Below are 13,944 nucleotides of genomic sequence, written 5' to 3'. Positions count from 1 at the left end.
GCCACTATGACAGGAACAATGACAGTTGAATAAACATTCCATCTATAAAAGACGAGAGCTTCGAACCATAGTGCAGTTTCCAACAAGGGAATCCCCATCGCGGGAGATTGCGGTCTGATATAAATGAATTCCCCCGAGCGCCAAGCAATTCCCCCTGGATGGAAGATCTAAGATAACTTATTGTTAGATACTGTGTGGCTTGACGAAAAATCATAGCCTATCAAGGTTGTTTCACAATTCTGAAAATGGTTGCGATCTCCGAGGGTTTCGGGGCGCTAAGAAGAGACGTCTGGTTGCTCACTAGCAGTTACCTCAGCGTACTGTTGTGTCTTTGACCGCCGAGTTGCTCGAAATTCACTACTCCTCTTCTCCACAATGCCCACACGCAGATTGGCCCATCAAAAGCAACAAATCAATTCTCAAACAACCAGTCTTGAGCCAAGCCATGTGATGCGGATCTGGACCTTTGGCGCCTGTTGATTCTTCTGGTCAATCTCTGCCCACGCAATTGTTTCATCCTTGACCACTCACAGTCTTGATCGGTATCCCCCACCACAATGTTACTTACTCGCCTTCGACCTGTCGCATGTCGCGTGTCCCATCCTCTGTTATAGTTTACTATGGATATCTGTAATATGAGAATCCGATTCGATGCAATTCGAGATCGTCTTGATACAATGACATACATCCCTTGATCCGATCTGTGTGGACTTGGCGCTAAACCTCCGCTCTTCTCTCTCCTGAGAGATTGAGTTACTGGGAACTTCAGAAATGAGAAATAAAAATGGGTTGATCGGGTTGATCGGGTTGATCGGTTACATTATGACAGGCCGTGCAGGTCCAACCTTGCTTGGTTTTTTTTACATATTGGGGTGGCCCTTGTTTCATATAGTACTACTCACTCTTCTCGCTCTCCACTACGGAGTAGACTCAAGGGGAAAACAGTCCTTTCTTCTTTTCTATTCTACTCCTCTATTGTTTCCTTTCTTTCTTTTCTTTCGACTTTCTTGGTTCTTTGTCCTTTGTCCTTCATTTTTGCCTTCACAATCGACACTGTCTCATTTATTTTACCTTTCTTTCTAAGACACAATCCTCATTGTGTCACGGTGGACCAATTTCCATCTTTAGCCCTTTTTGTCGCTGTGACTGGCTCACCAGCATTCCTGTCGTTGCCCGCCGACAACGGCCTTTAACAAGCATCCTCGCTGTTTTCCGATCCTTTCGGTTCTGCTCTGACCACAATCAAACTGACAACTTTTCGACAAACGCCAGTTTTTCAAAACTACTACTCTGATCTCTGTACGCTAGATCAAGGCAGGCCCTGTACTCGACATCAGCCACCCAACGGTATATCCTAACCAACTGGATCGGATCCCGTTAACCCTTGCTTTTCATTTTCTGCGACAACAACCTGGGGTTGTTTCTTTTGTGCCAATTCAAACCCATATTCTCCGAGCCATTTGTGGCTTTGGTCCTGATATCAACTATCCCCTGTTCAATTCATCAATCTACACCTTTCCAGCGAGCTGGTCTTGCTGAATCACTAAGCCCAGGACTAAATATTTGACCTGTAAGGCCATTGGCGAGGCAATATGCACCCCTTTCTCTTGGCCGTCTCCCTCACTGGACTAGCCAGCGCATCGGATATCGACTCTCTTGGAAAACGATCTGGTGGAGGTTCCTCATGGTACTTCTACGAAGCCCTCAATGATGATTTAGCACGCTATTCAATTCTGGCCCTCGGCTGTGCCGCTGCCGCGTATTATATCTGGCAGCTTGCCTTTCATTTCTCTCGCCACCTTCGACGCCTTGCCAGCTTCAGTGATGACCGACAGCGATACTTCGTTGCTACGCACAACACTTTCGCGTGGATCAAGGAACATATCATCTATGCTGCTCTATTCCGCACTAGACACAACCAGGAGCTTCAGCTCTCATCCGCTATCAACATGGGAACCCTGCCCAGCCGCTTCCATGCATTCCTTATCACTGGCGTTGTTGCCATGAACGTTACGCTTTGCTGTGTGACAAGTCCATACGGCTCCAAGGAAGACACACTGGCCGGTGTTGTGCGTAACCGTACAGGTACTATGGCGACCGTCAACTTGATCCCTCTCGTTATTATGGCTGGCCGTAATAACCCGTTGATTGCTATGCTGCATGTGCCATTTGATACGTGGAACTTGCTCCACCGATGGCTGGGCCGTATTGTGGTCCTGGAAAGTCTTGCCCATGTGTTTGCATGGGCCATTCCCAAAGGGCAAGAAAAGGGCTGGGCTATCGTCGGAAAGGCCATGTTTGGCAGCAGCTTCCTTCTCACCGGATTCGTGGCTGCTTGTGCATTCACCGCGTTGCTGCTTCATTCGCCTTCTGCTGTCCGTCATGCTTTCTACGAGACCTTCCTTCACCTTCACATTGCCATCGCAGCAGTTTCCATGGGCTTCCTCTGGGTCCACCTTAACGGGCTCGTTGCGCAAAAATACCTGCTCGCCTCCATCATCCTATGGGCTCTCGAGCGCACTACCCGTTTGTTGATCATTGTGTACCGCAACTGCGGTCACCAGTCCACCACCGCAACCGTCGAGGCCATGCCCGGCGACGCTATGCGCATTACCATCCGCATGGCCCGTCCCTGGACCTTCCGCCCCGGCCAGCACATCTACCTTTACGTTCCCGCCGTAGGCTGGCTAACCTCGCACCCGTTCTCCGTCGGCTGGAGCGAAACCGAAGACAGCATGTCCGACGAGAAGTCCCTACCCATGACAAAGAAGGATCTTCTTAGCTCGCCACAAAAAGAAACCATCTCTCTTCTGGTCCGGCGCCGCACCGGCATGACAGACAAGCTGTTCCAGCGTGCCGTGAACGCCCCCGACTCGCGCGTCACGCTGCGCGCCTTCGCCGAGGGTCCCTACGGCAACATCCACACCATGGACTCGTACGGCACGGTGATGCTCTTCGCCGGCGGCGTCGGCATCACCCACCACGTCCCCTTCGTCCGCCACCTGGTCGATGGCTTCGCGAACGGCACTGTCGCTGCCCGCCGCGTCACCCTCGTCTGGATCATCCAGTCCCCCGAGCACCTGGAGTGGATCCGCCCCTGGATGACCAGTATCTTGGCGATGAACCGTCGTCGCGAAGTGCTGCGCATCATGCTCTTCGTCACGCGGCCCCGCAATACGAAGGAAATCCAGAGTCCCTCGGCCACTGTGCAGATGTTCCCTGGCCGTCCGAATATCGACACCCTTGTTGGTATGGAGGTTGAGAATCAGATTGGTGCCATGGGTGTCTTAGTCTGTGGTAATGGTGGTCTGAGTGATGACGTCCGCCGTGTGTGCCGAAAGAGACAGGCTCATTCCAATCTCGATTATGTGGAAGAGAGTTTCTCCTGGTAGACCGAGGCGATGCTGTGTAGCATTGATATTATGTCTGATTGGTTGGCATTCGAACGCGCTTGGTTTGGAAGGTCGCTGTCTTGGCCCAGTGAGGGGCATTATCACTGAGATCATACGATGGTATTTTGTTTTTCTTTCGTTATGTTCTGTTTTGCAGCTCGCTTTTCTTGTATACTTTTCTGAGCCTTTTCTCTTCTTTTCTTCGGGTAGCGACCTACCATGTTATCATGGATGTATATAGACAGTTGTACATATCCTTCCTGCCAAGTGCGAGGTGACAATGCCGATTGTTTCAACATTCTAAGCTTTTTTACTAGATTCCTGATTGAGAAAATTCTGTCTCTTTTCATGCCGAATTATGAGCATTGAATTTTAGGCGTAGGCAAAGAAACAATAACATATAGCTGTTCCATGAACACATATAAGAAACACAGAAGGCCTAGAGAATATGTCTAGATTTGACATGCCGCTGGACTTTCTAGACGGATGTAGTAGCATAACAAACACCGAGATCTCATAGAGTACGCAAGCCAGATTTTCAAACTCATTCTGCGCAATAGAACACGTCGGAAGTAGTCACCTCCCCCGACCCTGTATACCTCACACGCTGTGGGTAAGGACAAATGATTCTGCCATAAGTCTTCCCATCTTCCGGTATGTAGGTGACTGGAAGACTTTCAGGCGCAATTCCATTTTCAACCCAAGCAACAAGGCTATCAAACATAGTGGAAGGATATCCACCTTTAGTGCCATAGCAGTGGCCCATCATCGGCACTTCAAAGAGCCGATAAAACTCATGCACGCCGGATTCTTGCGCAGCAACCTTCTCGTAGTATGACCGTGTGCCTCTGGGAGGGATTACTTCGTCCACCTGCATCACATAGTTAGTATAGTAAGTATAGTAAGCGCCAGTCAAGATCCCTGTGACCAAAATACTATCTACAACTTACCAAACCATGATACGTAAGCATCTTGCCGCTAGCATCGCGGAACTTTGACAGATCTGGGTCGTTTGTTCCGAAAGCCGATGTCCACTGCTGGACAGACTTCCAAAAGAGACGGTCGTACTCCTTTCGTGTGATATTTGACAAAGTACGGTTGACATTCTGTTCCACGAATACTTGAGCCCACCGCTCATGCAGGTAGCTGCGTACGGCCGTGCACTTTCCGTCGACACATTCTGTGTTCGCCGGGGTGTTCCGTCCCGTCAAAGGAGTACCAGGCTTGAAGCCATACCACAGGAACCTGCCCTGTGAGTCTCGCGCGCCTGTCCAAGTAGCATTAACAATATTCGTCGTTACAGCCGAGATCTTCAACTCAGACCCAGTGTCGCTGCAGTAGATCTGTGTCCCAACCATAGTAAATGGATTGAAAATACATGAATTGGGATCTGAATTGATGCCATCCAGGACGCCATCAGCGCCGTCGCAAGCGAAGACTGCAGCGGCTGTCACAGTATTGATCTCGCAAGGAAACAGGTATTCGTCGAGGTGACCCATGACAAACTGGGCCCAGTATCCTCCCAACGACAGCTCAGGCCAATTGATAGCCGGTGCAGAAGCCACAACGCCGTCGTACGCGTTTGGGTATTTTTGCGCAAGAGCTAGGCCTTGTCGGCCGCCTTGTGAGCAGCCTGTCCAGTATGAGTATTTGGGTTTCGACCCATATGCGCTCTCTGTTAGGCTCTTTCCTATCAGGGCCGCGTCGTCGAGAGATAGGATTCCAAAATCGTAGATAGTGTCGTAGTCTGGTGTTCTGTCGTCGAGGAGGGCCCATTCTGCGGGATCGTCGCTTGTGTGTCCACCATCTGTTGAAATGGCGATGTAGCCTTCGGCTGCTGCGGCGATCATGCCATGTTTCGTTACGTCTGTGAGTCCGGCGGTGTATCTGTTTCCACCAATTCCTTGTGAACGGCCATTCCAAGAGTCAATAGGGAGAAAAACGCCAACGTTGATGGAGTCGTGTTTGTCAGTGTGTTTGTAGGTCACGGTTACATTGCAAAAGTTGAGATTCTGGGCTGCGATGCCGCCATGGTTGTAATAGTACCAATCAGGGATGTACTGTGTTATATTGGAGACTTGGGAGGCTTGCAGTGAGAGTACCTCGGTGCCGGGTATGAGAGGATAGGAAAATGTTTGAGCCGAGCACAACGATGGGGAGAGGCTATTCTTGATGGTGTCAGAACCAGCACTTTGGACAGTGGCCTTGGGGCAAGAAACTGCTGCATGGTTCTTGCTATCAATACAGGCCTTGGGTGCTCTGTTGGCGGTTATGTATTCGATATTTGGTTCTCGATCAATATGCGCGTATTTGGTGGTTACATAGGTAGGGAATCCGGATATCCAGCCACGGCGCTACCATGTTTTGAGCTGCTGAGGTGACTCGAGCCATATCTAGGTGCCTGCATCCAGCTAGATGAATTATTAATAAAAGAATTCAAGTTAAAGAAAAGGGGAACACTGTTCAAGAGGCAAAAGCTATGCGCGTATTCGACTTGAAGTGGGGTGTGGCTCGGGGCTCGCATGGCCCTTCAATGAATTTCGTACTAACTTAACTGCCTAGGTAACAAGCTGGGGGGTTTTACGTAGGATATCTCAAATGAGCTTCTCAACTAGGTTACAATTCATTGCGACAAATGAAACAGCAAGCAGAGGTGTGAAGAAAAATGTAGGTTATAATTCACTCAATGTACGAGGGGGTAAATGGTCCATCTAACAACCAAAAGAAACCTCAATATTCTATACACGATAGAATCAAAATCAAAACCAAAACGCCAAAAACAGCAAAGACTCCAAATAGCAGAATATTTAAACCTCGGAGTAATTATGTGCCAATGGAATGCTTCTCTCGGGGTTCGTATCGAGGCTCATCTGATCTGGATACCAAATGAAGAAGATAACCATAACAATTGCCATCGGCACGCTGTCAAAGATGTACATTGTCCACTCATGCATCAGCGGATATCCATCATTGTCCATAACATATTCGATGATCCGGAAGATAGAACGCACCAGGATCAGGGCACTGACGGCATACAGCATGTACAATGCTTGTTGCCAGGGGATCCCAGGCTTGAGACACTCAGGGGTAGGTGCACGACGAAGACGTCTCGCGAAGATAATGGCAGTCACCCAGAAAAGGGAAAAGGAGATAAGCTGAATTGCCAAACCGGCAACGACACACACCTTTCCCCACTGGGCGTATCCCAGCACGGAAAGAGAAGAGGAGTTGCCCTGGACGATGAAAGACAACACATCGCCCCAGACAAAGGTCTTGGTGAGTCGTGATACACGAATCGGTGAAAGATGTTCTCCTTGGACTCGGCGGATGAGACGACCTAAAGTCATGTAGATGGATGCGGCGAAGAGTGTGGGGCCTAGGAGGATGAACATGTTGGAGACAATGTATGGCCCCATAGTAGTGGTGTTGTTATGCGCAACACATCGACCGATATAGCCAATAATTTCGACTAAATCATTGTTTCCGTCAGTGTGTGTTCTTTGGGGAAGGAAAAGTAATAATTGCATGGGAAGGTTTCACGTACACAATCCGCCGAGAGTAAATGCTATGCAAAACCATGTTCTGGTTCTGAAAAGTTTCCAAAAATGAAAGCCAGTCAAAACCAGAAATATAAGCATAAAAATCACCGCTGCAGCCAATGAAGGAACATAGTTCCAAAACTTATACCCACGAGACACAAGTTCGTTCATCTTGAAGGAGTGTCTGGGCCGGTAGGAAGAGAAAAAAAGGGTATTTGAAACAGATTAGAGCAAAGTAGAAGATGAATTCGAATGCTTTATAAAGCACAGGTTCAACATAAAAGAAAGAACCTTTTTTTTTAGCTTTTTGTTCTTCGATAGATCGAAGGGCAGATACGCGTATAGAGTTGTCCCACATTGAGCTAAATTGTAGCCAATCATAGCTACTAAAATACTTGACCTAGTCCTATATTGGTATCACTCCCGTCAACCTAAATCTATACGCGGATACTAGTCTGTGGGCGAAACCATCGATCAGCGTGGAAAATAATGCAGATGCATCCAGGGGTGCAAGAGTTCATTGATTTTCTACAATAATAGCAACAGAGTAAAATTCTATTGTAAGGCAACAGCATTGTTCATCTGCCATCTTCAAACAAAGCTATCCTCGGCTTCAAACATGGGAGGAACGAGTGCCTTGGGAGGCCAGCCAGTCTGACTGTCAAATATTTTGCTGAACCCGTAACTCCCCGATCCTAGCCAATGCCCCTGCTCCTCCTCTCCAGACTGACTCGGCAGAATAACACGAGCCTTCGAATTGGCAGGCACGATCACCTCCAAGTGGAATTCGCTACCCTGTTTCACTTCCCACCTACACTCTAGCCGACCATATGGTGTTTCGTAAATAGCTTCCGCTGAAGTGACAGTGCCACCAGGCACCGGTTGTATGAGAATGTGTCGCCAACCAGGCTCCAACGGACTCACACCAGCGACAGTCTTATGGAGCCAGTTGATGATGGATCCTAACGCATAATGATTGAAACTCGTCATCTCCCCTGGGTTGATTGAGCCGTCAGGAAGCATGCTATCCCAGCGCTCCCAGATGGTTGTAGCTCCCATTGTGATTGGGTAAATCCACGACGGACAGTTCTTCTCTTGTAGCATGCGATATGCTAGCTGTGGATAATATGACTTTGTCAGAGCGTGGGCAATCAACGGTGTTCCCGCAAAGCCCGTGGACACCTGGAACTTTGATTTTTGAACCAATCGAGCTAGGCGCGCACCTGCCGCCGCTGCCTGTTTCGGGTCGTCAAGGAGACCGAAAACCAGGACAAGAGATAATGCAGTCTGCGTGTCTCCTACTAACAAGCCTTCTGGGGAGACATACTTTTCTTGGAAGCGAGATCGCAGTCCTCGGTGCTCGGTGCTGTATCGAGTTGCGTCTGCTGATTCACCAAGAATAGAGCTTATTTCCGCTAGTATTTTTGTAACATGCACGAGATATGCATCCGCCACAAGCGTTCCGTCTGTTCGTGCATTACCCGGCTGATCTGGAGGAGCGGTGGGATCGAGCCAGTCTCCTAATTGGAAAAGACTATCATCCCAGAGACGATCTGCTCCACGCTGAACGCCTCGATCCAACCAGCCCGTCATGCTAGGGTATTGCTTCCGAAGAATTTCAATATCGCCATAATTTTGGTATAAGGTCCACGGAAGAAGGACTGTAACGTCGTCCCAAATGGCTTGAGGAAATGTGGGCCACAACTCCTCGGGAATTACATTTGGAATAACAAAAGGAGGAATTGCGTTGGCGTTTTGAAGCTGCTCAGCTGATAGATCCTTCAGCCAGTCCCCTAGCATACCAGATGTGTTATACAGGAAGCTGGCAGAGGGGGCGAAAACTTGAATATCTCCAGTCCAACCTAGGCGTTCATCTCTTTGTGGGCAGTCGGTGGGAATAGATAGAAAATTTCCACGCATAGACCATGTGGCATTTTGATGGAGCTGGTTAATCATGGGATGAGAGCAGTTGAACCAGCCTGTGCGAGTGAGGTCTGTATGCATGACTTCCGCAACGATACCTTCCAGATCAGGGGCCCAGTTGTCGACTTGTACATATCGAAATCCATGGAATGAGAAGCGAGGAGCCCAGTCGAGCTCTTCGCCTGCTGATGTTATCTTGTCACTGCATTTCGCCACACGCAGGGGACGAGTTCCCAGCTCGTGGTCTTCCAGCACCTCTGCATGAGTTAGAACGATAGTGTCACCGCGTCCTACATTGAGTTTCGGAATCCGGACACGCCCGACTAGATTTTGGCCAAAATCAACAATCGTTTTGTGAGAAGGTGTGGTTATAATTTGAACTGGCTTGACAGTCTCAGTGACTCTTACTGGTGGCGCACTAGGCGCCACCAGCTCTGCCTTTGGAAATTCAATCTCGCAAGTTGGATTCCAGGATGGCTCCAGAGTGAAAGTACTGCTATTCCACCCGCTTTGCTCTTCCAAAGCATTGTAGATCTCGCCATCATAAATCTCACTGCTGATGATTGCAGATTGATGACTTTTCCAAGTTGGATCCGATGCAACAATAACTTGTTCGCCATTCTCAGATAGAACCTCCAGCTGGGCAATCAAGGCCATCTCATCACCATAGATAAATCGACGTCCACCGTGAAATCCCAAACGGGTGGCATACCAGCCTTCCGCGATTTCAACTGCGAGCGTGTTTGGTTCTCCTTGACGCAAAAGAGATGAGACATCAAAAATCTCATAGTTGAGGCGGTGATGATAGCTCGTCCAGCCGGGAGCCATGCAGTGATCTCCCGCTGGTACACCGTTGATATATGCTTGGAAAACACCCAAGCTGGTGATGTACAGCCGGGCCCGTTGCACTGCGGCAGAAGGAAGAGAGAAAGTCTTTCGAAAGCGGATAGGTCGCAAAGGACCTTCAGTCTGTTTCACGCTGCTGGTGATAGCGGATGCTTTCCAGTCATGCTTCTGTAGCAGGCCACATTCAACTATCTTCCAATCTGACCATTCGGTTGGCGTAAAGTCCGGCCCGCCATATGAGCGGACGCGAACTCGAGATATCCCGCGAGATTCCATGGGCTGACTTGGCCAGGGCACGAGAACTGATTTAGAGCTCTTAACATGATGCCTTTCTTGTTTGAAACCTTCGCGGGATATCTCAATGTCGTATGCCGTTTGCTCCCAGTTTTGTAGGTTTCCATCTGTCGTGAACCTCCATGAGATGCGAGGGCTGGATACGCCAATTCCAAATCCGGTAGAGTGCTGCTCAAAGGACACCGATGCAATTAACGGCCGTGGAGATGTCATGTTTACTCCAGAGTTTAGAGAGTGAAGGGCAGATTTTCAGGGACTCTAAAAAAACTACATGGCATACACACAATGAGGGGTAGAACATGCTCGGGGTGATACAGACCGAAGCCGAGACAATGCAAGTATACCTCGTGACATTCAATTTCGAAACGAAAATGGAATCCGTGACACCCAGTACCAAAAACTTGGATTTGATTGTATCCGGTAGCCATAAGCGTCATCCGAGGTTTAGCCGGGCGACTCCGGGTTTACTTCGGGTGATCAGCCTTGCCCCACCACTTGTGCTCATGTCAAAGCCGCAAAGCCGCGACACAAATGACGAAAGCTCTGATCATTGGGTGTTTAGGAACATGATGCCGACTCTTCCCATATCCACTCCAGCAATTGGCCGGGAACACGTAGCATTTTGCTTGTCAAACCCCCGGAATTGAGCCCTTTTAACTCGGATCTTGCTTTTCTGTTATTTCTCCTCGAAATTCACCTCCAAGCAACGCAATCATGGGCTCCCACATTACACCTAATGTAGACGCCATACTCAACCAGTTGACGCTAGAAGAAAAAGTCTCGCTGCTAGCTGGGAAGAACTTTTGGGAAACAGTTGACATCCCTGAAAAGGGAGTCCCTTCAGTAAAGGTGGGATCCTTCCTCACAGAATCTCGAAGCAGTGACCCATACTCACAAATTTGCATAGGTATCTGATGGGCCCAACGGAGCCCGAGGTGCGACTTTCAAAAACGGCCCAACGGCAGCATGCTTCCCTGCCTCTTGTCTGCTAGCATCAACATGGGACGTGGAAGCCGCAAGACGCATTGGAAATGCCTTGGCCGAGGAGACCCAGTCTAAAGGTGCTCGCGCACTGTAAGAATTCCCAAGCATCTCATTCGAAAATGCGAATCCTGACAATCCACCTAGCTTGGCTCCAACAGTCTGCCCCCACCGCCATCCTCTCGGTGGTCGCAATTTCGAGTCTTTTTCCGAAGACCCTTTGCTGGCCGGTAAGATGGCCGCACAGTATATACACGGTCTGCAAGAAAAGGGTGTTGCTGCAACGATCAAGCATTTTGCTGCAAACGAGCAGGAAACTTGTCGGTTCACAGTCAACGCTCACATTGCCGAGCGAGCTCTTCGTGAGATTTATCTCAAGCCATTCGAAATTGCCATCAAAGAAGCAAATCCTATGGCCGTCATGACTTCGTACAATATTCTCAATGGTCATCATGCTGATTCAAGCTCTTTCCTATTGAAAGACGTTCTTCGTGGCCAATGGGGGTGGAATGGTCTTGTCATGAGTGACTGGGGCGGTACAAACTCGACTGCCGACTCCCTAGAGGCTGGACTTGATCTTGAAATGCCAGGTCCCACAAAATGGCGGAAAGCCGAGACCGTTCTTGAAGAGATCAAAGCCGGAAGAGTCTCGGAAAGAACAATTGATGCTTGTGCTCGCAATGTGCTTGAGTTCATGGCTAAACTCGGCTGCTTTGAGGATCCATCTATTTCTGAAGAAAAGTCTATCAACAAGCCAGAGCACCAGCAACTTATCCGCTCGGTCGGTAGTCAAGGTCTGGTTCTTCTCAAGAACGAGGATAATACTCTCCCTCTAAAGAAGGAGCAGCTTGCCAACAAGAAGGTTGCTCTACTGGGCTTTGCCAAAGAAGGCTTGATCCATGGTGGAGGCAGTGCGTCTGTCAATGCTCACTATCGTGTAACTGCTGAAGAGGGTCTCCGTTCTGCCCTTGGTGATGCGATTGAATTTGACTATGCACAAGGCGCCCATACCTTCCGACAATTGCCATTGATGAACAACATGGTCGTGGACCGCGATGGTCAACCCGGGTGGACCTTGGACCTCTTCTTCAATGAAGATGCTACCGGGGAGCCTTCTGCTTCTCGGCACTCTGATGTGGCCGCTTATGTGCCCATTTTCGTCAAAGAGGCCTGGGGTAGTCTGAGGGCAACTGCTCAGTTTACACCCTCGCAAAGTGGCCGCCATTACCTTGGCATGTCAGGCTTGGGACGCTCAAAGGTTCTCATCGATGGCCAAATGGCATATGAACAGAAAGAGAACTGCCCTGACTCAATGGCTTTCCTACTGGGAGGTGTCAAAGAGCCCGAGGTCCAATGGGACTTTGAAGGGGGTAAGACTTATACCGTGGAAGTGACTACTCTCAAGCCCTCCAAAAGCGGCGGACTTTCTCTTATTGATGGGTACATTGGGTTCCGCGCTGGCTTTATGACCGAGGAAGAGCACAACAGAGATCTGGTCTCCGAAGCCGTGGAAGTCGCAAAGCGCTCCGATCTCGCTATTGTCTTCACTGGACACACCCCAGACTGGGAAACTGAAGGACAAGACCAAATCAGCTTTAGTCTTCCGAGCAATGGCTCGCAGGACCGTCTTGTGACTGCCGTCAGTTCCGTAAACACCAACACCATTGTCGTCAACTGCACTGGTGTGGCTATTGACATGCCTTGGCTTGACAAAGTCAAGGCAGTCGTTCAAGCCTGGTTCCCTGGACAGGAAGCCGGGAATGCCATTGCAGACGTCTTGACTGGAGCTGTCAATCCCTCTGGTCGTCTGCCAGTCTCATTCCCTCGTAGAATTGAAGATGCTCCCGCCCATGGCAACTTCCCCGGTGAATACATTGACGGGCAGCTTAATGTCACATACGAAGAAGGCATCTTTGTGGGATACAGACACTATGACCGGTCGGAAAAGCACCGTTCTCAGGTTCTCTTCCCATTTGGCTATGGTCTTTCCTATACTACTTTTGCCCATGCCAACCCAAGAGTCTCAATCTCTGAGAATGCTGAGAAATTTGACGTCACCATTGAGGTGACTAACACCGGCTCGTTGGCTGGAGCTGACGTCGTTCAGGTCTATGCCGGAGCCAAGCAGGCTTCCAGTGAGAACCCGGTCAAGGAACTGGTGGGTTTCGCCAAGGTTCAGCTTGAGCCGAAGCAAAGCAAGACGGTTTCTGTTGAGTTTGACACTCGTCAGCTTGCACACTTTAGCGAGGGTACTAGCAGATGGGAGATTGATGGTGGCGAGTATGAAATATCTATTGGACGGTCTGTACAGGATATTGTTGGCAAGTTAACATTGTCTGTTGGAGCTCAATCTTATAAGTTATGAACTTTGCTATAGTACAATAAAAGAGCACCTTGTCCTGTTTCAATGTCACAAAACGAATAATATCCTAAATCACTGAACAGAACTCACATTGTTCACACAATGTATAAGAATGTTTGCCTAGGAACTAAGCTAAGTGCCATTTGACATAAACCTCGGTAACCCATTTGAGCGTCTAAACTTGCACAGCAAGAAACGACATAAAAAAGCCGATTCCGATGTCTTTTGGCCAACCTATATTCTTCACTTTACTTTGAGACAGCTCCTCTTTGTTGTTGGGACGCCACAACCCGGAATAAATCCGTAAGCCCGCAAAGGTGAGTCAAGCCTAAAGCTCTCGTGGTCATAGTGGTTCACATTGCCGTTCCAGCGGCAAAACTTCGGGCCAAACATCAGAAAACCTAAAGAGGACAAGAGCCATGTAAAAAAATAAAACAGTCATGTGGATTGGAATCTGGGGTATGTAGGTAGGTACGTAGTGGCACCCCCCGCAGTTCCGGTTCTAGACTGTGATATGTAGAGTGTTTAGTGTCTAGTAGCATAATGAAGGCTTTACTAAGTTAGAAAAACTGCTAACTAATACCTATATAGTTAGGCTCCTTAAGAG

General features: G+C 49.0%; 5 protein-coding genes across 5 annotated transcripts; 2 read left to right on the top strand and 3 right to left on the bottom strand.

The window, feature by feature from the left end:
* Positions 1-1,592: 1,592 nt before the first annotated feature.
* On the top strand, positions 1,593-3,392 carry N7529_008677 (ferric reductase family protein; the record flags this gene model as incomplete). The annotated part of the gene is made up of 1 exon (XM_057244204.1): positions 1,593-3,392. One exon carries the CDS (start codon positions 1,593-1,595, stop codon positions 3,390-3,392), a length of 1,800 nt encoding a protein of 599 aa, XP_057095742.1.
* Positions 3,393-3,936: 544 nt separating this feature from the next.
* On the bottom strand, positions 3,937-5,650 carry N7529_008676 (uncharacterized protein; the record flags this gene model as incomplete). Its single annotated transcript, XM_057244203.1, has 2 exons — positions 3,937-4,263; positions 4,343-5,650. Coding segments are annotated over 2 exons (1,635 nt in total), but the record flags the coding sequence as incomplete, so codon positions are not given.
* A 549-nt stretch (positions 5,651-6,199) lies between these two features.
* On the bottom strand, positions 6,200-6,784 carry N7529_008675 (RTA1 domain-containing protein; the record flags this gene model as incomplete). Its single annotated transcript, XM_057244202.1, has 1 exon — positions 6,200-6,784. The coding sequence occupies one exon, from the start codon at positions 6,782-6,784 to the stop codon at positions 6,200-6,202; it is 585 nt and encodes a 194-aa protein (XP_057095740.1).
* Positions 6,785-7,522: 738 nt separating this feature from the next.
* On the bottom strand, positions 7,523-10,207 carry N7529_008674 (alpha-L-rhamnosidase; the record flags this gene model as incomplete). The annotated part of the gene is made up of 1 exon (XM_057244201.1): positions 7,523-10,207. One exon carries the CDS (start codon positions 10,205-10,207, stop codon positions 7,523-7,525), a length of 2,685 nt encoding a protein of 894 aa, XP_057095739.1.
* Positions 10,208-10,708: 501 nt separating this feature from the next.
* On the top strand, positions 10,709-13,340 carry N7529_008673 (beta-glucosidase; the record flags this gene model as incomplete). Its single annotated transcript, XM_057244200.1, has 3 exons — positions 10,709-10,843; positions 10,902-11,068; positions 11,123-13,340. The coding sequence occupies 3 exons, from the start codon at positions 10,709-10,711 to the stop codon at positions 13,338-13,340; spliced, it is 2,520 nt and encodes an 839-aa protein (XP_057095738.1).
* Between the last annotated feature and the right edge of the window lie 604 nt (positions 13,341-13,944).

The sequence above is a fragment of the Penicillium soppii genome, assembly GCF_028829465.1.
Source record: "Penicillium soppii strain IBT 18220 chromosome Unknown utg000006l, whole genome shotgun sequence".
In the NCBI taxonomy this organism is placed as follows: Eukaryota; Fungi; Ascomycota; class Eurotiomycetes; order Eurotiales; family Aspergillaceae; genus Penicillium; species Penicillium soppii.
Note: the sequence above shows the minus strand (reverse complement) of the source record. Positions and strands in the feature narration are given on the sequence as shown.